This window comes from Capricornis sumatraensis, chromosome 21 (assembly GCF_032405125.1).
Source record: "Capricornis sumatraensis isolate serow.1 chromosome 21, serow.2, whole genome shotgun sequence".
NCBI lineage: Eukaryota > Metazoa > Chordata > Mammalia > Artiodactyla > Bovidae > Capricornis > Capricornis sumatraensis.
The window spans coordinates 24187206-24210182 of record NC_091089.1 but is presented as its reverse complement, the minus strand read 5'-3'; the positions used below and the strand labels follow the sequence as shown (position 1 = coordinate 24210182).

Genomic DNA, 22977 nt, shown 5'->3' with positions numbered 1-22977 from the left:
AGCCCCATAGTGTATGATTACATTGATATAAGCCAATTGAGTATTATACAGTGGTGAAAAGGAACTGACCACAACTACATGCAGCATGAATGGGCTTGAGGAATGTAGTGTTAGAAGAAAAGCAAGTCTCAGATTTTTCCACTAGTAAGCAATTCAGTGTCCTTTCAAGTAAGCATAGTGTGCCTCATAATGTATAATTGTTCTGACTCGTAGAGAGGAACTTCAGAAGTGGACCAGAGCCTGTCTGACCTTAGGTTTCCTCTATCTCTGCACCTCCCCCCCGCCCCAGTCCCCCCGCTTCCGCATCCCTGGTGTGTGTCAGGAACTCCGTTCAAACTCTCATAAGTGGAAAAGGGGATTATTAGAAGGATTCCTAATCTGGTCACGAGAGCCAGAGAAGAGACAGGGACTCGGTCACTACGGGACCCTCCTCCTCTCGTCCTGTGTGCCTCCGTTTGGGCTCGCCCTCTTGGACTGCAGGTCGGCTCTCTCTCCGCGACGGGCAGTGTAGCTGACTGCAGCACTAGGTTAGCACGGGCTTCCAGCTCTGTGACTCGGGAAGTGAAGGGCTGAGGGCCTGTGGTTGGCCTGGCCAGCTCATTTGGCTGTCCTGTGCCCATGCGACTAGGTCTGTTACCAGACCTAGGGGTAGGGTGGGCAGAGCAAGAGTCAGAATCATGAGCCAGGAAGCACCTCAGCCTGTGTCTGTTTTCTCTCTTCTTTAAAGAGTAGTAACGTGTAAAACAATACGTGGCATTCTGACACAGCTTTGTGGATATCAGGAGGCCTTTTTTGAAGTGATCGTTAAGACATTGGTTGTCTAAGACAGTATACTTGGTGGTTGTGGTGGAGAGAGAGGTTAGAATGTCTGTTGAGCATATTAGTTTAATTAAAAAAAAAATCTCAGCGGCATTACCACAGAGATCTCTCATGCTTCCCCTTTATGGTCACAAACATTTCAGTCTTTTCCTCCTGTAGGGACATTTAAGACATTAAAATATTTGAGTAAAAATAGATGTTACAGTTGCTTTAAAATATGATATACCTGGACTTCCCTGATGGTGTAGTGGATAGGAATCTGCCTGTCAATGCAGGGGACATGGATTTGATCCCTGGTCCAGGAAGATTCCACATGCCTTGGAGCAACTCAGCCCGTGCACTGCAACTACTGAGCCCATGCACTGCGGCAAGAGAGGTCCCTGCAGGGAGAAGCCCAGGCGCCGCAGAGTAGCCCCTACTCACCCTAGCTAGAGAAAGCCTGCGAAAAGCAACGAAGGCCTAGCGCAGGCAAAAATAAAAATAAATAGTATTAAAATTTTTATTTGGTTCTGTACTACTATAACCATGTACCCAGAACTCATTTTAAAAGTTCTGAGAATATGTAGGTATAATACAATTACTTAAAAAAAAAGACATGACATACCGCTGATTTATTCTGAATGACTGGGAGGGTATTTAGCCCATTAGTAATAGCGTTTAAGGTACTTGAAGAAATATACAACAGTTATCCTCCTAAAATTTAAATTGTTTCTTTGAAGGGTCCTCACCTCTTCTGTATTTACCTATTTTTAAGGTTATTGAGGTTGAATTTATTACGTACAGTAAAATTCACCCTTTTAAGTGTAGTCGTACCCGTTAGGACTAATGGACACAGTTGTATGACCGCCACCACTAGCTGGGAGTAGAGGGTTTCCCATTATCACAAGTTTTCACTGTCCTTTGAGGCCAGTCCCCTACTCTTCCAAGCCCCTGGCAATGGCTGATCTGATTTCTGTCTCATATGAATGGCATCATATAGTGTACAGAGTGCAGCCGTTTGCTACTGACCACTTTCACTTAGCATAAGGCTTGTGAGATTCCCCAGTGCTGTGGCATGTATGTCGAGAGTTCTTTTTGATTGCTGGATTCTGGGTTGAAGTCCTGCACTGTTTAGAGCACCACAGTTTGTTTATCCATTCACCAGGTGGTAGACGTGTGGATTGTTTCCAGATTTTGATGGTTATGATTAAGTTGATACAAAGGTTGTGTACAAGTCTTTGTGTAGACATACATTATCCTTTCTCTTATGTAAGATTCTCATGGGAGAAAAACTCTGTTTTCCGGAGAAACTGTACCATTTTGCATTCCACTGGCAGTGTGTTAGTGGTCCAGTTCTTGCTAGCGTTTGGTAGTTTTCTTTTTTCCTTTAGCTGTTTATATTGGTGCATAGTGGTGTTTCATTGTGTTTTTAATTTGCAATTCCCTAGTAGGTGGCATTAGCAGTAAAGAATCCATCTGCCAGTGCAGGAGACACAGGAGACATGGGTTTAATCCTTGGATTGGGAAGATCCCTTGGAGAAGGAAATGGTAACCCGTTCCAGTATTTTTGCCTGGAGAATCCCATGGACAGAGGAGCCTGGCAGGCCACAGTCCCTGGATTGCAAAGAGTCAGATCAGACTGAGTACACACACACAGTAGCTAACAATGTTGAAAATCTTTTCTTGTTCTAGTTTACCACCTGAATTGCTGTTCCGGCGAAGTGACAGTTCAAACTTTTCGCCCATTATTTTGGATTAGGGTTTTTAAACACTGTATTTGAGGAGTTTTTTATGTGCTCTGGGTACAAGTAATTTATCAGATGAGTCATTTGTAAATATTTTCTCCCCATATGTGACTTCTTTTTATTTAACTGTCTTTTGAAGAGCAGATTTTATTAAGTCCAACGTCCAGTCTTTTTTTTTTTTAAATGATTTGTGCATTTTGTTGTTAGTAGCTGAGGAATCTCTGGCCCAAGGTTTCAGAGGTTTTTGCCTCTTCTTTATTCTCCTTTCTCCCTGCACCTCCTGCTTTGTCTGTACCGCTCTCCTTCCAAATACACACCCCCCCACTGCGTTTCATCTTCAATTTTAGAATCTAATTGTGCTGCCTTGGAAAAATTAAACAGGGATGGGTACAGAGTCATAAAGACATTTAAGTGTTCTGGGCTGTAAGCTCTGAAAGAAATAACAATCAGCAGGTTTTAGAGAACACAGAGCCACATTTGCGTCCCAGATAGCGCACCAGCAGTTAGATTGCTTGCTTTGCCAGTGGCCAAGAGAGGTAGCCTTGCACTTGAAGTGGCTTGAAATACATGGTATATCAGCTTCTCTGGAGAGATCTGTTGTTCCATGACACTGTGCGTTGTAATCCTTTTGGCCTTGCCTCTCACCCCAGTCACTAGAGTTAGTAGTGGTTGCTCACCCCATGTGAGGGACTTAAGGCAAGAATCCGACAGTGGCACCCCTGTTCTCAGGGTACAAGTGGGGAGTGTTGGTTTGATGGAAGGAGACCAATAGGCAAGAGATCATAGTCCCCAGAGAGGTGAGCAGAAATAATACTTGACAGTAACAAGTGTCACCTAGTATTTTGGGGTTGCTTTTCAGGTTGTTGGCTAGCCCCTTCATAAGGTAGGAGAGAACTGTTATCTTTTTCATAGATAAACTCTCTGGTCTATCCCGGGTTCATGCTACATAAACTGCCCTTGTAAGAAGCTCCTGGGCCCCCTGTAGCGTCCCAGCCCTTCAGAGCATCTGCACATTGGCTTTCAGTGGGGGGCACCTGTGCCAAGTCTTTCCTCCACACCACCCCAAGGGCGCTGGATTCTTCCGTCTCCCGGTCAGCACTGACACGCGCCTTTGAGCCTTGGTGCCCATGGCTCCACGCGATGACTCCTCGTCTGAGGTCCCTGGGGCTGCTCCAGTGCGCCCCCAGACGAGTGCCAACATGTCAGGGGTGTTTCCAATCTAGCTGTCCCAGATTTGGTGACCGTCCCTCCAGTCGTTTTCTCAAGATGTTGTAACAGATTGGGGTGGGGGTGGGGCACATAGAAGCGAAAGTTCTGGGAAGTCTATGCAGTTACTGTCAGAGCCAAGTCCAGGCCTCAGATCTCCTGATGCCCTTTTCTTCTGCTCTTTCCATGAGTCTGTTTCTGAATGGCTGGTGACTAGCATTTTTAGAATGGGATTCAGTGGGTCAGAGGGATAAGAATCGCTCCAGTTAAACTGATGTAGTACAGCGGCCGGGAGAGCTCATATAAATCCTTGGACCATGGAACTGAATGGGAGTGTTTGAAATGGACTGGAAATTACTGATTTCTTAAACCCCTGTGGCAGTTAATGGCTTAGCTTTTACTTGAGCGTTTAATATAGCAGTTGAATAGAAGGCAGTTAAGCCCCACGTGTTTAATGGATATGAGATAGTCGCTCACTGTTTTAATTTGCATTTTCTTAATTGTAGTGAATCGAGCCCATTTTCACTTGTTTATTGGCTCTTCCGGTTTCCTTTCTGCAAAGTGCTTGTTTGCATCATTTACCCATTTTTTATTTTATTGTGTATATTGATTTGTAGGAGTTATTTGCATGTTTTTGATATTATCAGTTTTTGTATATTTTACAAGTATTTTTTGAAGTCTGATTTAAAACTTATTCTTCATAGTAAAATTTCATATGCATATTAAGTTAATCTTTCGATTGTGCTTTAGGTTCTGAATTTTTTTAGTTAATCTTTTTTCTTTTTCTGTCTGTAGGTTATGAAAGTGATTTCTGATGAAACTGGATTGGAATAATTTTCGTGATCTTTGTATATTTATATATATATATATTTTAAAATTTTGCATTTGACTTAAAGTGCCATGAGAAAATTTGCATACTGCAAGGTGGTCCTCGCCACCTCCTTGATTTGGGTACTCTTGGATATGTTCCTGCTGCTCTACTTCAGTGAATGCAACAAATGTGATGAGAAAACAGAGCGAGGACTTCCTGCTGGGGATGGTGAGTGACACTGTATAATAATGGGCCGGTTTTGATACATGTGTTACTTGTTTGTAATAACTAATTTTTGAACTATAGAATTCTAACATTTCTTTAGATTAATAGTAATGCCTGGCTTTCTATGATGATCATATTTCTATCAGTTCTCCAGTGGGTTCTTCTGACAGTATTAAAGTGTCATGTATGCTGCTGCTGCTGCTGAGTCGCTTCAGTTGTGTCCGACTCTGTGCGTCCCCATAGATGGAAGCCCTCCAGGCTCCCCCGTCCCTGGGATTCTCCAGGCAAGAACACTGGAGTGGGTTGCCATTTCCTTCTCCAATGCATGAAAGTGAAAAGTGAAAGGGAAGTCGCTAAGTCGTGTCCGACCCCATGGACTGCAGCCCACCAGACTCTTCCATCCATGGGATTTTCCAGGCAAGAGTACTGGAGTGGGGTGCCATAGCCTTCTCCAGTGTTCAGTGTTAAAAGTAGTTAATTTTCTGGAAGTCGTATTACCAAATAATGTAGGGAATCGCATAGCTGGGACTACCAAAACTGCACAGGAGATTAGCCTAATGTCATAATGCTGAGTGGAGCATTAAAATTGCATTATCAGGCATGAGAGAGAGAGTTCTCCAGCCCTCCTATCTCAGTCCTGAGGGAAGAAGTTATTTTAGGTAGACGTGGTCTGGTGAGTTCATTTTGTTGATGCTGTCGATAGCTCCAGTTAGCACTTTTAGGGAGAGCTTATGAAAAGATCAGACTATAAAATCAGTGCTGTGTTGAGAACACTGCAGTCTGGTGTGGAAAAGGAAGGAGACACCCGAAAAATTCCGTTTTAGACTCTGTGTTTAAACCAAAAAACAAATGCCTCCTTTTATTTACTTATTTTTAAACAAAATGAAAATGACTTTGCATTGTGAGTCAGTAATTTAGCTATTCTGGGCCATGCACTCTGTCTGGTTAGTTATAGAATATCTGGCTAAACAATAGTTCTATTTTTAGGAATTATATGTAAATGTTTTATTTGAATATACAGCCATATTTAAGTATCTTACACTTTTATAATGAGGGTACCTGGTCCTTTAAAATTTATAATCTAAAACTTACTTGCCTATGTACAATAATTTTTATAGATGGGATTATGTAACCAGTTCTGTTTATTTTATGGGAAATTTGCCTAAAATTAGCCTCAGTTGCTAACACTGAACTTTAGTAATACCTAGGCTAACCCCTAACTTTATAATTTTTATCTTCCCCATTATGTAACCAGTTCTGTTTATTTTATGGGAAATTTGCCTAAAATTAGTCTCAGTTGCTAATACTGAACTTTAGTAATACCTAGGCTAACCCCTAACTTTTTAATTTTTATCTTTCCCATAATTTTTAATACGATACACTTTTATACAAGGTCAGCCTATCTGTTGACTTTCCTGGTTTCCTTTAAGGACCTGCTGCTTAGTAAGTTTGTTGTGTGACAAGACCCGGCCTCCTTAACTGGTGTTAGAGCTGTAACTCTGTTGACATTTAAATGAGAGGGCAGGTATTGCTATTCACCATTAAAAAACTGGGAGATTCCCAAATGGAACAGATTAACTTCCCCTCATTCCACCCTAACCCATTGCCATTTATAGTGGGAACTCATGGTATTCCATCTTAAATGCAAAGGCACAGTCATAAGACAGACCAGGACCTCTGTAGTGGATGAAGACACACTTGGTCTTCACCAATGTTTTGAATGTTTTGTAAACTGCTGTGTGCTAGGCAGTGTGCTACGTGCTAGTGATACACATTTCAACAGTACAAAGTAGTTTGTCCCTCTGGGGAACTCCCAATCCAATAGCAGAGGAAGAATAATAGACAAGTAGTGATATGATAGCTTCCCTGATAGCTCAGTTGGTAAAGAATCCACCTGCAGTGCAGAAGGTAAGTTGAGGTGAAGTCGCTCAGTCGTGTCCGACTCTTTGCGACCCCGTGGACTGTAACCTACTAGGCTTCTCTGTCCATGGGATTCTCCAGGCAAGAATACTGGAGTGGATTGCCATTTCCTTCTCCCAGAAGACCCCGGTTCAATTCCTGGGTCGGGAAGAGCCTCTGGAGAAAGGATAGGCTAGCCACTCCAGTATTCTTGGGCTTCCCTGGTGGCTCAGCTGGTAAAGAATCCACCTGCATTGCAGAAGACCCCGGTTCAATCCATGGGTTGGGAAGATCCCCTGGAGGAGGGAAAGGCTACCCACTCGTATTCTGGCCTGGAGAATTCCATGGACTGTATAGTTCATGGGATCACAAAGAGTCAGACACGACTGAGCGACTTTCAGTGATATGGTAGATAGCACACTAGAGGTGTGTGGGAGGAAGGAACACCGTGAGGCCTCTGAGAAGGTGCTGCAGGGAAGTAACACTCAGGCTAAAGTATCAGGGTGCATGGGTGTTTGTTAGGTTTGACAGGTGAAGGGAATACATCCCAAGCAAAGGAGAAAAGCACACACAAGATAAGCACATGAGAGAACAGAGTTGATGGGTAGGAAAGCCTGAGGAGAGAGCACAGACGAGGCTGGGAGGTCAGCAGAGACCACATCGCAGAAGGCGTTTTATAACATGCCCAGGGTTTTGCACTTTATCCTGTAGGTGAGGCATGCCATCGAAGGATTTCAAAGAAGGGACCAAGTAACCTGATGGGTTCCCGACTTTCAGAACAGAGTGGCCACTTGGCTGATGAAGTGGGAGAGAGCGAGACGTCTGGGGCTGGCTGTGAGACTGCTGGGAGAGTTTGGAGAAGTTCTTGGGGCGCACACTAAAACGGGGCACACAGTGATACATGGGAAGTTTGTAGATGGTGGACTTTACATAGCAGGGAGAGTCAGTGAATGTAGGTGAGGGCAAGTGAAAAGCCTCCCGTGCCTCTCAGGTCTCCGTCTTTGGGCAAATTGATCCGAGGAGGGCCCCCAGAGGCAGAGCGGCTCCAGTGGGAAGGTAGAAGGATGAGCTGTGTTTGGAGCATTTCATGTGGAGGTGCTGGGGGCTGGGGGCCGCGTTCTACAGCAGAGTGTGGCTGGGGTGGAGCACGGGGCCGGCGCTGTGGGCTCCGGAGTGTGTGGGAGAGATAGGCAGAGTTGGAGAGGATCACGAAGGGTCAGCAAGGGGAGAGAAGGCTTCTGGAAGTCAGGGGCAGTGGAAAAGCCAGAGGGGGAAATCCAGGCATGATGGATGGATGTTCAGGGATTTCACCTGAGATGAAAAAGTGGTTGTGATATGTTTCCTAATGGGGTTTCTTGTTACCCTGCTACTGCTGCTACTGCTAAATTACTTCAGTCGTGTCTGACTCTATGTGACCCCATAGACGGCAGCCCACCAGGCTCCCCCGTCCCTGGGATTCTCCAGGCAAGAACACTGGAGTGGGTTGCCATTTCCTTCCTTCTCCAATGTATGAAAGTGAAAGTGAAGTCACTCAGTCGTGTCCGACCCTTAGCAACCCCATGGACTGCAGCCCACTAGGCTCCTCCGTCCATGGGATTTTCCAGGCAAGAGTGCTGGAGTGGGGTGCCATTGCCTTCTCCGTCTTGTTACCCTAGAAAGTGCCATTTCAGTCCCAGTGGACTTCATATTTACTGGTGTGTAGCTTATCCTTTTAGGAGCTTCGACACACAGAGAGAGTACAATAGTTAGAAGAAAGGAATGGAGCTAAAGTTGGTTTTCTGTGTACAGACGTATTTTTTATGTATTTTGAAGAGGTTTAAAATATAAAGGAATGAAGTAATACTTGAAAGAACAAATTCTCGGCAGAGGAGACAGTGGGGTATCAAAACCATAAGAAAAGATTTATCCTTGAAGAGGATTCTAAGGTCAGTACGCTTCTGAAAACCACTAGTGACATGAGCATCAGAGAAGAGGAGTAGCTTTTATGCAAAGTATAGAAGTGCAGAGTGAAGGAGATACGGTCTGAGAGTTCAGCGTGGAGCCATGAGAGACGACAGCGTGTCCTGAAGAAAGGAAAATGAAGGTGAGTGCGGGTTGTGAGCTTATGGGCCTTGTAGGAGAGTCAGGTTTAAGTCTGGTGAATGGGACCTCTGTGTTGAGGAAACTTGATACTTACTATGTGGAAATAGCAAGATGGTGTGGATGACTGAGAGAGAGGTCAGCAGCGGCAGGATGAGAGAAGGCTGAGCAGTACGATGCCAGGAGGTGAGTTAATAGGTGATTCTAGATGGGGCCCTAAAGCATCCATTTTTCAAACTGTGTTTCGAAGGATTGAAGGGAAAGAGTGGGGAAGGGGGACAGTGGCTGCCAAGCAAGAACAGTTTGAAAAATCGGCTCTGATGGGACGTTTCAGTGCAGTGGGCACTAGGAGGTCCCAAGTAGTGTAGGAACCCTAAGGTTACTGCTCTCAATATACGGCTGCTGAGAGATTGTGGTGCCGATGAAGAGATCTTTCACTAAAGTAGCTGGGAGAGGGTTGACAGGCGATGGCATGAAGGATGTAGACCTTCTTAGTGGAATTAGCAGGCACAGTCAGTGACCTGGAAGAATATCAGTCTCTTCTGTTAGAACACATAAGGTCTCCAGGATCTTCATTCTCTGTGCTGCTAAGTCGCTTCAGTTGTGTCCGACTCTGTGCGACCCCATAGACGGCAGCCCACCGGGCTCCCCCATCCCTGGGATTCTCCAGGCAAGAACACTGGAGTGGGTTGCCATTTCCTTCTCCAATGCATGAAAGTGAAAAGTGAAAGTGAAGTTGCTCAGTCGTGTCCGACTCTTAGCGGCCCCATGGACTGCAGCCCACCAGGCTCCTCCATCCATGGGATTTGCCAGGCAAGAGTACTGGAGTGGGGTATCATTTCATTCTCTGTGGCATTTGAAAAACCAAATTAAACAATGAGCAGATATGACATTCTAGAGCAGTTGTCTCAGTATTGTAAGGACCTCCTTTCTGAACTGCTTTACAGCGCCAATTTGGTAAAATTTACCAAATTCTGTTCTTTATACTGTTGTGTGCAATTAAGCAGAATGGATTCATTATCCCTATGATAATGTTCATCAGATTATCCTAGGGTCTTACATGTACTCACATCAGGTACCAGCAGGCCTGTCTGGTGATTACACAGGGTTGATTTTATTCTGTTTTATTTTATATTCTGGAGCTGTTCTCTCTCATAGTTTTATATTTACTTGTGTTTTATACACCAGACTCTCTGAGAATAGGAAAATTCTTCTTTCACTAGAGAATTAGATAAAATTGCCTTTGGAAAAATAAAATTAGTACAAGTTATATCTTAGGAGTATTTTTGCAACTCCTCTGCCTTGTTGGAATTAACTCATTCAATTTATGGATTTGGATGTTGCATAGAACATTCAGTATTTTTACAGATAAACTTTCAAGTAGGAATTAATCCTTTATGCCAGCTCAGTACATGATTTTCAGATTACTAAAATACTGATTATTCAAGTTTTTACGTGCTTATGCTAGAATTATTTCAGTTGTCACATTAGGAAGACTTTGAGAACATATTTTATAGAAGAAACTTTAGATGATTAAAAACTTTAAATATTGTTAGTAAAGGCTTTCAGAAACTATTAACAGACTTTTAGTGTATTTAGAGTTTTATTTGTACACATTACAAATGAATTGAATATAAAATTGGAATAAGGGTTAAAACTGACAGGTATTGAGGTAGCAGAGAGTTATCAATGAATTTTGTTCTATGCAATAATATTTTAATGTTAAAAAATCAGATAATTTGCTTTGTTTATATAATACTATTTTATATAACACTAAGGAAGCAGAAACACTTCAGTTATCATTGTAAGCCAAGTCCCAATTTCAGAGATATTAAAATATGGGGAAAATATTTTGAAGTAAGTGAAATATAGTGTGTAAAAACAGGAAAAATTATGATCGCCTAAGAAAATTGTTTGGGAGAAATGCTTTTAGCTTTTTATCTTCCCAAATGGATATCCTGTAACTTTGAAAAAGTGGAAGTGTTAGTCAGTCAGTCATGTCAGACTTTTTGTGACCCCATGAACTGTAGCCCACCAGACTCCTCTGTCCGTGGAATTCTCCAAGTAAGAATACTGGAGTGGGCAGCCATTCCCTTCACCAGGGGATCTTCCTGACCCAGGGGTCGAATCTGGGTCTCCTGCACTGCAGACAGATTCTTTATGACTGAGCCACCAGGGTTTATTCTACTTCCATGAGAAAATACATATTGTAGAAATTTGTAAGATGTATTAAAGCTAAGGTATGTCATGTGGTTTGTATATGTAAATCTCATTTGGCAGCAGTCAGAGTGAACTTGTAGTTTTTTCTTTTTTACAGTTAAATTTTCTAAGAAATGAAACTTCTCTACCTTGTCATGTAGATGAAGTTTAGCTGAAGTATACAATAAAATGTTAGTATTATGTTTTCACATAATATTTCAGAACAACACTTAGTTACCTCCTTGTCAAAGCTGATTTTATTCTTAGAAATGATCTACATCTGAAATTTTATGCCAAAGAAAGTATTTTTTTCAGTTCAGGAAAATGATAATATCCAAACCCACTTCCATTGCTTTCAAACAAGTTTCACTGATCTCTTTTTTAATTTACATGAAAGACTGGTAAGTAGAAAACAAGGGAAGTTAATACTATCTTTTTTGTTAGTTGCTTTTTGCAAGTGTGTTAGTAATAAAAATATTCATTAACTAGTTGCATTTTATCCTGGCATCTTTGCCAAAGAAAATTAGTTTACTGCTGCTGCTAAGTCACTTCAGTTGTGTCCAACTCTGTGCGACCCCATAGATGGCAGCCCAACAGGCTCCTCTGTCCCTGGGATTCTCCAGGCAAGAATACTGCAGTGGGTTGCCATTTCCTTCTCCAATGCATAAAAGTGAAAGTGAAGTTGCTCAGTCGTGTCCGACTCCTAGTGACCCCATGGACTGCAGCCTCCCAGGCTCCTCCGTCCATGGGATTTTCTAGGCAAGAGTACTGGAGTGGGTTAGTTTACTGGTCCCCCTTTAATTCTTTGGGATATTATAATTTTAATTTTAGGTGTTGTGGGGGTTTTGTAAGTAGTAGTCACAAGACTTTTGATTAATGGTCCTTTTAAATGTGGCTCTGAAAACTCACATGTATCAGTAGGTTAAAGTATGTGATGTGGGTATTACAGTAGATATTCAGGTTGTTAATAAGTACCAGCTGATCAAATTTGTAAAGTATTGTAGCCAGGAAGATTTTGTATGTTATACAGTTTTGCCCAATTCTTTAAGACTTCCAGGCTGGAGTTCACTATGATGGGGCAGGATTTTAATTTTCTGATCATACAGTCTTTTAGGCTATAAGCAATCAAGTTTATACTTACTAGTCTTACTAGTTCTTACTGTAATTTATTGAATGCTCCTTCATACTCCCCCAATCCTCATGGAAAATTTGAAACATAAACAAAATTAGAGAAATTGATCTCCCATATACCCATCATCTGAAGACGGGTTACCAGATGGCTACCACTCCAGTATTCTGGCCTGGAGAATTCCATGGATTATATAATCCATGGAGTTACAAAGGGTCAGACATGACTGAGCAACTTCCACGCACCCATCATGTCTTCAGCAGCTGTCGATGCGAAGCTAGTCTCGTGCATAGATACGTGGTACCTCTTTCTTTTTGTCCTCCCCACCCCGCTTTGTTGGTTGTTGTTGAAGAAGAAGAATCTGTTTTCTTTTCTCCAGTTTTCCACAGTCAGGATTTCATTCCGTTAATGTTTTTTTTAAATCATGTCCTCTGTCCCCAGTAGTATTTCCTGTGAATTGATAAGTGGGTCCAGGGACTTGATTACATTCAGACCTCTGTCCCCAGTAGTATTTCCTGTGAATTGATAAGTGGGTCCAGGGACTTGATTACATTCAGAATCTACTCTACCTCACCTTGCCCCAGGCAAAAATATGTTACAGATGGTGTTCTGTATAACTCAATACTCAATTAAAAATTTAAAAACTGAGCAGTGTGAGAATGTTTCCATTTTAACTTTTCTTTAAAGCAACATCTTATACTAAAATAGGTCACAGGTAACTGAAGGATATTTATAACTGGGGCCACTAGATGTCTCCCACCTACTCTTTATTTGTCTGTGCCACCTTCCAGAACTCCAGTGCTTTGTACTGACCCCTGAGTGTCCCAATCCCCAAATCTGTTCATTGCTCTTTATTTTCAGAGACAGGTAGGTAGGAATTGACTCCGAGAGTTTAATAATTTATGGTTTTTTACATTTTAAAAGTTTATATGAGCATTATGTTTCTGTACTTACAGTTTTTATTATATTTGTCATTGAACATTTTTGTCACTGAGAATTTTTTAAAAATTCTTATATTTAAAGAGCTTATTTGGCAAACATTAGATAGGATTTGTTTTTTAAAATTGTATTACAGGAGTTTCCTATGATTTTTCAAGTTATTTCCTAATATTTTAACTTCCTTCCTGAAATCACAGTTTCTAAGCTCTGAGAATGGGGATAATTATTATACACCATTTTTTCCTTGATAGTTCTTTAAAACAGATTTTATGTTCTGTTTATGTTTCATGCTGAAGGCATAGTGAGTAATATTCTGCACCTCTGGTATAGATAGGTTGCTTTGTACCTGCACTGGACAGTCATCCTGTAGCCTAGCTTTGCCGACAAGAGCTGTTCTTGGTCAGACAAAGCCTGTCTGAAGAGAACTCCTGGTTAATCTATTGCCGCGATGTCTTCAGACATTTCCATCCAGAGACTTTGGGGGGATGCCTTAAAAACACACTGCAGGAGAATAAAACTTTCAGCTTAAAAAATAATGTATAAACAGTTTCATCCCATTCTTACCTTCACCTCATTCTCTATCCATCCCTTTTAGGTGGGAAGTTTAACACAATTTTTTCAAATTTAATATATTCTAGAACACGTTTTTCTTGGAACACTTTTTAATATCTCAAAAGTACATAACCAGGAACAAGATTTGGGATTTGCTGGTCAGAAATATTCTTCTTTTTACTAATAAAGCCAGTCCTCCGTATCTGTGGATTATGCAGAGGGGTGATTGTATCACATACCTTTTTATATAAAGGATTTGCACATGTGCGGATTTTGGTATCCACAGGGCAGGGTGACAGTAGTCTTGGAACTAGGCCCTTGTGGATACTGAGGAACAAGTCTATGTTACGAGACAACATTACTTCTGATTAGAATTACATTTCTTAATGTTCCACCTTGCATAATGCTTATTATAATGTCTACTATTGTTAATTCTAGGATTTCATTTTTATTTATTTTCAATAACACTTGTACTTATGTATTAATTTAGCATATAGTTATAAAATGCCTATTAAACACTGCTAAACTCCACAGAAGGTACATGAATAAACAAAAAACTCCAGCTAAAAAAGAAATCATAATCTAGCTAGCTGGGGTGTCATAGGCATGTTTAGCAATCATATTAGGGAGAGCTGTTGATTAGAGGGACTTTCCTGGTGGCTCAGTGATAGAGAATCTTCCTGCCAGTGCAGGAGATGCAGTTTTGATCCCCGGGTTGGGACAATCCCCTGGAGAAGGGAATGGCAACCCACTCCAGTATTCTTGCCTGGGAAATCTCATGAACAGAGAGAGGAGCCTGGCGGGCTACAGTCCATGGGGTTGCAAAGAGTCAGACATGACTGAGCGTCTAAACAACAACAACATTTGATTAGATACATAGAGCCCTGGATGAAATGATGTGGTCAAAAGTAGTAAGCTGTCACCTGAGAGAGATGCAGAAAAGCTGCAGGAGAGAAGCCATCTTAGCTGGGCCCTGAAGGACTAGTGTGGGTTTGGTGTTGCACAGGTAGAGGTGGGAGGTGCCAAGGGAGGAGGCCAGTGTGAGCAAAGGCCCCGATGCAAGTAGACGTGAGGCACAGAGGGGAGAGCAGGAGGTGCTGCCCGAGGGAGGGTGAGCATCTGGGGGCTGGGAAGCCGAGAGCCCAGCAGGTGGGAGGTTTGGAAACTTAAATTTCTTGTTAAAGAGATTAGACTCCCAGAGACCATGGGAATAGCACAGTGAAGACTATGCTTTAGAGAAGTTACTGTGGCCACAGTATTCGAGATGGGAGTGCCAAGGCCATGCAGTGATTCAGGTGAGTCAGGGCACAGTGTGGAAGCAGGGGACAGGGCAGCCCCTAGGCTGTGTCTCAGATTGGTAGAGGATGGCCTCAGAGGTGGCTCTGGTTGTTGAGGGCATAGTTCAAACATAAATGTTATTCAACAGAAACATGAATTAATTGCTATAAAATTAATGTTCGTTAAATTTCCTCCTTATTCTTAGTTCTAGAGCCAATACAAAAGCCTCATGAAGGTCCTGGAGAAATGGGGAAACCAGTCGTCATTCCTAAAGAGGATCAAGAAAAGATGAAAGAGATGTTTAAAATCAACCAGTTCAATTTAATGGCAAGTGAGATGATTGCACTCAACAGATCTTTACCAGATGTTAGGTTAGAAGGGTAAGTACCTAGTGTGGTCCTGATAGTATTTAATGTGAATGAAAAGTATATTTTGAATTCTCAGTGAATTGCACTTCAGTGTTGACTATTCTTGAAATGAATGCTACATCGCTGAGTTACTTCTTACCACCACCCCCCACTTAAGAAATAATTAAATGCTGATAAAATAATATCTAAAGTTCTAGAGATCATTGGGACCATGTGTTTTAGGCTTTGAAAGATAATTGTTTATCTTGATGGATTTAGTAGGGATTTTAAACCTCATTATTACCAAAGCATTTATATAATCAGTTTTATAAAGGATCATTTTAAGGTGTGTGTATCTTAAAACAGTGAAGTATACAGGCCTAAGCATACAAATTAGTGAATTGCTACATACATGTTATCTTGTCTAATCATCGTCCAAATCAAATTATAGAACATTTTCATCACCTCTAAAAGTTCTCCTATGTTCCTTTCTGGTCAGTACTCCCAACCCCAGGGGCAGCCCTTGTTTTGATCTCTAAACATAGATTAGCTTTGTCTTTCTTTGAGCTTTTTATAGATGAATCTATACTGTTTATAGTCTGGTGTCTCTGAGATCCATGTTGTTGCGTGTATCAGAAACTTACTGTTTTCCATGGCAGTGTGGTGGTTTGTTACGTGAATGTACCATAACTTACACACTGATAGATATTTGGGTTGTTTCCACTTTTTTTCACTTTAATGAATAAAGGCTATGGTGATATTTCTGTGAATGTTTTAGGAAGACCTAGGCTCTCATTTCTATTTGGTGTATATATTGAGGAAAGGAATAGTATATACACTTACATAGCTTTAGCACATTTTTCTAAGATGGTTGTACTATCTTACACTCCTATCAGCACCTAATGTCCAGCTGTGCCATATGATGCAAGATATCTGGACTAGAGGGCAACGGGTGCTGTTAAAAGCAAAGGAACTATACAGAGAAAGGTGGATAAAGTAAACATTCTTAGCTGTTGAGACCCCCTTGGCCACCTTGCCTTCTGTGGCTCACAGTAATGCCAGCAGCTGAACTTATCCCTCCAGGCAAGAGATTCGAAGATCTCTTTCAACAGAATTGGACTAGCCCTAAAGAAAAGGAAAACAAGTGCAGACACTGACATCAGAGACTCTCCAATCCAGTGACAGCAGCCTGATCACGCCAATGAAGGAGACTCATAGTCAGAAAGCCTCACACGCTGAGAGCTTACAGTCAGTTTTTTGGCCTTCCATTTTTAATGATGGATAACCAAGAAATACTAGATATCACAGAATACTCTCAAACATGGAAAGTGTAGTTCAGAACTTTAAGCAGCTTGGAGGAAGCAAAGACTGACTATTTAGTTAGAATTCCATCACCTCCACTAGCTTTGTTCGTAGTAATACTTCCTAAGGCCCACTTGACTTCACACTCCAGGATGTCTGTCTGTAGGTGAGTCTCCACATCATCGTGATTATCCAGAACATTAAACCCTCTTTTGTACCAGTCTGCTGTGTATTCTTGCCACCTCTTCTTAATCTCTTCTGCCTCTGTTAGGCCCTATTCCTGTCCTTTGTTTTGCCCATTTTTGCATGAAATGTTCTCTTGGTATCTCTGATTTTCTTGAAGAGATGTATAGTCTTTCCTATTTTATTGTTTTATTTCTTTGCATTGTTCACTTAAGAAGGTTGACTTATTTCTCCTTGTTATTCTTTGGAACGCTGCATTCAGTTGGGTATATCCATTAACTTTCTCCTTTGCTTTTCACTTCTCTTCTTTTCTCAGTTGTTGGAAAGGCCTCCTAAGACAGGAGGCTGTCTTACATTTTGCTTTCTTGCAATTTTTTTTTCCTGGGGGATGATTTTGGTCACCACCTCTTGTACGGTGTTTCAAACCTCCATCCATAGTTCCTCAGGCACTCTTGTCTATCAGATCTAATCCCTTGCATCTGTTTGTCACTTCCACTGTATAATCATAAGAGATTTGATTTAGGTCATACCTGAATGGCCTAGTGGTTTTCCCTACTTTCTTCAATTGAAGTCTGAATTTTGCAATAAGGAGCTTATGATCTGAGCTGCAGTCAGCTCCAGGTCTTGTTTTTGCTGACTGTGTAGAGCTTCTCCATTATTGGCTGCAAAAAATACAGTCATTCTGATTTCAGTATTGACCATCTGGTGATGTCCATGTGTAGAGTCGTCTCTGGTGTTGCCAGAAGAGGGTGTTTGCTATGAGCAGTGAATTCTCTTGGCACAACTCTGTTAGCCTTTGCCCTTCTTCATTTGTACTCCAGACTTCCTTGTTACTCCAGGTATCTCTTGACTTCCTACTTTTGCATTTCAGTCCCCTATAATGAAAAGGATATCTCTTTTTGCTGTTAGTTCTAGAAGGACTTGCTGTTGTTTCATAGAACTGTTTGACTTCAGCTTTTTTGGCACTAGTGATTGAGGTATAGACTTGGATTATTGTGATGTTGAATGGTTTACGTTGCAAATGAACCAAGATCATTCTTTTGTTTTTGAGATTGCACCCAAGTACTGCAGTTTGAACTCCTGTTGACTGGGAAGGCTACTCCATTTCTTCTAAGGGATTGTTGCCCACACTAGTAGATACAATGGTCATCTGAATTAAATTTGCCCATTCCCATCCATTTTAATTCACTGATTCTTAAATGTCAGTGTTCACTCTTGCCATCTCCTGTTTGAACACATCCAATTTACCTTGATTCACGGACCTAACATTCCAAGTTCCTGTGCTGTATTGTTCTTTACAGCATCAGACTTTACTTTCACCACCACATACATCCACACCTGGGCATTATTTGCACTTTGGCTCAGCCTCTTCACTCTTTCTGGAGCTATTTCTCTGCTCTTCCCAGTAGAGTATTGGATACCTACTGACCTGCAGGGACAGTGCCCAGCTTCCAGTTCCACATCTTTTTACCTTTTTTTCATACTGTTGATGGGGTTCTCAAGGCAAGAATACTGAAATGGTTTGTCATTCTCTTCTCCAGTGGACCATGTTTTGTCTCCTGCAGAGGCATGAACCAACAGTGGCCTGCCTTCTGGTCAGGGGTACTGGCAGCAGCAGTCCTGGGAGGCATGGCCTGTTGACATAAGTCCTCTTGCCATTAGCCCTATCACAGAGCCTCTATCTCTGTCATGGACACTGCAGACTCCAGGACTGGTCCACCTCAGGCCAAAGTACAGGGAGGGAGCACAGCCCCATCCAGCAGAAAATTGGACTGAAGATTTACTGAGCATGACCCTGCCCACCAGAGCAAGACGTGTTTTCCCAACAGCCAGTCCCTCCCATCAAGAAGCTTGCACAAGCCTCTTATCCTCATCCATCAGAGAACAGACAGGAAAAGCAAGAATGCAATCCCATGGCCTCCAGAATGAAAACAACAGTCACAGAAAACTAACCAAAATGATCACATGGATCACAGCCTTGAGTAACTCAGTGAAACTATGAACCATGCAGTACAGGGCCACCCAAGACAGTTGGGTCATGGTGGAGAGTTCTGACAAAACATGGTCTGCTGGAGAAGGCAATGGAAAATTAGTAATAATTACACAGAAAACTATCACAAGAAGAAGAAAAAAACTCGTTAACTCCAGGGAGTCAATATTGTGAAAATAACTGTACTGCCAAATGCAATCTACACATTCAGTGTGATCCCTATCAAATTACCAATGGCATTTTTCACAGAACTGGAACAAAAAATTTCACAATTCATAATGAAACACAGAAGACCTCAAATAGCCAAAGCAATCTTGAGAAAGAAGAATGGAGCTGGAGAAATCAACCTTCCTGACTTCAGACTATACCACAAAGCTACAGTCATCAAGACAGTATGGTACTGGCACAAAAATAGAAATACAGACCAATGGAACAAGATAGCCCAGAGATAAACCTACATGCCTATGGGTACCATATTTTTGGAGGCAAGGAGTCAAGGATATTAGACAGAAGGAGGCAAGAATATTACAGTGGGACAAAGATTGCCTCTTCAGTAAGTGGTGCTGGGAAAACTGGACAGCTATATGTAAAAGAACGAAATTAGAGAACTTTCTAACACCATACACAAAGATAAACTCAAAATGGATTAAGGACCTAAATGTAAGACCAGAAACTGTAAAACTCTTAAGAGGAAAACAGAACACTCTGTGATATAAATCACAGCAGGATCCTCTATGACCCACCTCATAGAGTAATAGGAATAAAAACAAAAATAAACTAGTGGAACCTAATTAAATTTAAAAGCTTTTGCACAGCAGAGCAAACTATAACAAGGTGAAAAGACAACCCTCAGAATGGGAGAAAATAATAGCAAATGAAACAACTGACAAAGGATTAATTTCCAAAGTATACAGACTGCTCAGACAAGTCAATACCATTTGAAAAACAACCCAATCAAAAAGTGGGAAAAAGACCTAAACAAACATTTCTCCAAAGAAGACATACAGATGGCTAACAAACACATGAAAAGATACTCCAGGGAAAATTTTTTAAAAAATTGTTCACAGAAGGCAGTCATGGTTTATCATTTAATGGCACAGGTTTGAATGAAGTCAGAATAAGGAAACCGTTGGATACTGTGCCTATAAAAACTAAGGGTCTGGAGAGTATCTGTTCATCTAGCAAACGGGTTAGGTGGACATCAATCAAAAGAAGCGTCATTATAAACTTAGATTTTCACAAACTGTACTTTCTGAATAATTTAACAGTTATTGAAGCAAGCTAGGTTTCTCAGGGAAGTCTCAGATTCAGTGATGTTTAAAAGAACCTTAACTATTACTGTTTATAGGAGAGTTATTTTTGTACTTTGATAAGTCCCCTAAATACATCACCGCTATCAATACATTTCATTAAGTGTTTTTTAAAAGTCTTTTATGTGGTTCTTGAAGATACTTTTATTAATGAGTAGTTTTAAATTGTATTATAAGCGCTAGTTTTTGCAGAGTGAACAACTTTATGATGATGAGATCAGTGTTTCAGTGATGTGATACTTAATGCTTGTACACCAGATTTGGGGCTTAATGAGAACTCTCAGACTTGAAAAACTCTTGCTTTGTGCTGGATTGCTAGTCCAGCTGCTAAAACAGTCTTTTTGGCAACCACTGGGTCTCTGTGGGACGAGGCTGCTTCCAGGTGGAAGTGGCACAGCACTGCTACAGCTGAAGAGCCTTTTTTTCCCTTAAACCTTCTTATTCCATCTGTGTGCTTTTATTCTTTGTTTAAAAACATTCTGAAAAGCTTTTTATTATGGAAATTTTCAAATATATACAAAATAGAGAAAATAATGTGAACCCTAATGTATTCATCACCTTGCTTCAATAATTTCTGAAAGTTCTGTTGTGTAGCCTCATTTATATCCTCTAAGATGTCCCGCAACAGTCTCCATCTCCTGGTATTTCCTCTCTGGATGTCTCTTTCTCTGTTGTGCCAGGGTTTGTCTGTATGACCAGCAGGACACAGTACAAGTGATGGAGTGTCATCTTCCAGTGTCATATCTTTCTGCCTGTTCATACTGTTCATGGAATTCTTGCAGCAAGAGTATTGGATTGGGTTGCCATTTCCTCCTCCAGTGGACCACATTTTGTTAGAAGTATTCACTGTGACCTATCCGTCTTGGGTGGCCCTGCAAGGCATGGCTCATAGCTTCACTGAGTTATGCAAGCCCTTTTACCACAAAAAAAGCTGTGATCCATGAAGGGGAGGTTATAAAATACACTGTGGTTTCCAGTTTGGTCTTTTATTCTCACTTGGATCAGTGACTCTGGGGTCAGCCAGCTGACATGAGAGGAGTGGTGCTTTGGAGAAGCCCACACGGTTTGTGGGTTTGGGAGATCAATCAGGTGAGTGAGATGAGAAGCAGATTCCCCAGCCCCAGACAAAGACATACCATTTGTAAATATTACAGTATTTATCTCTGAAAGATGGGACTCATAGAATCAGGGAGAAAAAAGAGAAATCATGGTATCATTTTTCATACCTCAAAATATATTAATAGTGAGTGATTCCTTGGTAACCTAAAATACCCAGTTAGTATTTACATTTCCTAGTTATGTCATATATTTCCCTTTTTAATAGTGTTTGTATCAGGATTGCAACTGGTAGGTATCTCTCTCAAGTTTTTCTCAGTCTGTAGGTTCCCTCTTCTTTTTTACCCTCATGGTTTATTATTTGAAGACCAGGTAAAGTGTCTTATGGGCTTCCCTTGTGGCTCAGCTGGTAAAGAATCAGCCTGTAATGCAGAAGACCTGGGTTCAATCCCTGGGTTGGGAAGATCCCCCTGGAGAAGGGACAGGTTACCCACTCCAGTATTCTGGCTTAGAGAATTCCATGGACTGTATAGTCCATAGGATCGCAAAGAGTTGGACACGACTGAGTGACTCATTCACTTTCACAGTGTCTTAGGTTCTTCCTGAGCCTGCATTTTGCTAATTGCATCACTGGTACCATTGATTGTTCCTCTCTTCCCTGTAGATTGATAAGTTAAAGGTGTTTTGTGCCAATATCCTTGAAGTCAAGTGAGTTGTGGCTTATTAGGCAGGTCTATTATATGTCTCATTGGGCTTTCCAGGTGGCTCAGTGGTAAAGAATCCTCCTGCCAATGCAGGAGACTTGGGAGATGCCGGTTCAGTCCCTGGGTTGGGAAGATCCCCTGGAGTAGGAAGTGGCAACCCATTCCAGTATTCTTGCCTCGAGAATCCCATGAACAGAGGAGCCTGGAGGGCTGTAGTCCAAAGGGTCTTAAAGAGTTAGAAGCTACTAAGCATGCAAATGATACGTCCCATCAGTCTGTGTTCTCTCATTGAAACTCCTATTAGCCAGGCTTTGGACTGCTTGCATTGATTCTCTTAGTCCCTTTTATTTTTATCTTTTCTCATCTTTCTGTTCTACTTCCAGGGAGAACTCTTAGGCTGTCTTTCAGCTATTCTTTTGAATTTCTTTTATTTGTTAAATTCTTAATTACTAACTGCTTGCCATTGTTTTCTGACTTCTTAAAAATATAGACATAAATCCCTGCAATTTACTTGTTTATTCATGGAAATATTTCTGAGATGTTTAGTATAACAATAGCTTTTTCATCTTTCTAGTTTTTTAAGTAATTTTAATTTGGTTTAAAAAATTATTAGTCCCATGTGGCAGGCTGCTGGTAAGTGCCTCAGAGAGATTGCTGTAGCCCAGGACAATTGAATCAGGCTCGAATCTAGGTCTTCTGACTTCTGATTCCCTTCTTTCTCGACCTAATTACTGAAAGTTTTTTTTTTTCCCCCTCATTTTGTTAACTGTTCCTCCTAATATTAGATAAAATTCTGGAAACAGATCAAAATCTGCAGAATTCTGTTTTCTCATTTCGGATAAGGTTCTTTTAGATGATTTTGATGAACTTCTGAAAATTGCTCTGCTTACAGTTTTTAAGACCTACCGTTTTGTATTCTTCCACGTGTTTGCAGTAACTTTGTTATAATTCTGTAAATAGTAGTTCCAAGGCTGATGGATATTTTGAGTTAAGTAAGATTTTGTGAACAGTATTGTAATGTAATTATTACTCTTTGTTGTTGTTTTGGCGGTGCTGAGTCTTCACTGCAGTGAGTGGGCTTTTCTGGTTGGGGTGCGTGGGCTCTAGAGCGTGTGGGCTTAGTTGCCCCTCAGCATGTGGGATCTTAGTTCCCTAAGCAGGGACTGAACCTGCATCCCCGACTTTGGGAGGCATATTCTTAACCACTGGGCTACGAGTGAAGTCC

General features: G+C 41.3%; 1 protein-coding gene across 2 annotated transcripts in view; it reads left to right on the top strand.

The window, feature by feature from the left end:
* Positions 1 to 4649: 4649 nt before the first annotated feature.
* Positions 4650 to 22977, top strand: part of GALNT1 (polypeptide N-acetylgalactosaminyltransferase 1) — a 69007-nt gene continuing 50679 nt past the window's right edge. The window contains exons 1-2 of one of the 2 annotated variants that reach the window (XM_068993553.1): positions 4650 to 4788; positions 15072 to 15240. In XM_068993553.1, the coding sequence (XP_068849654.1) occupies positions 4650 to 4788; positions 15072 to 15240 (308 nt within the window). Of the gene's footprint in view, positions 4789 to 15065; positions 15241 to 22977 lie in introns of both variants that reach the window. The other variant, XM_068993552.1, reaches the window with a different exon arrangement.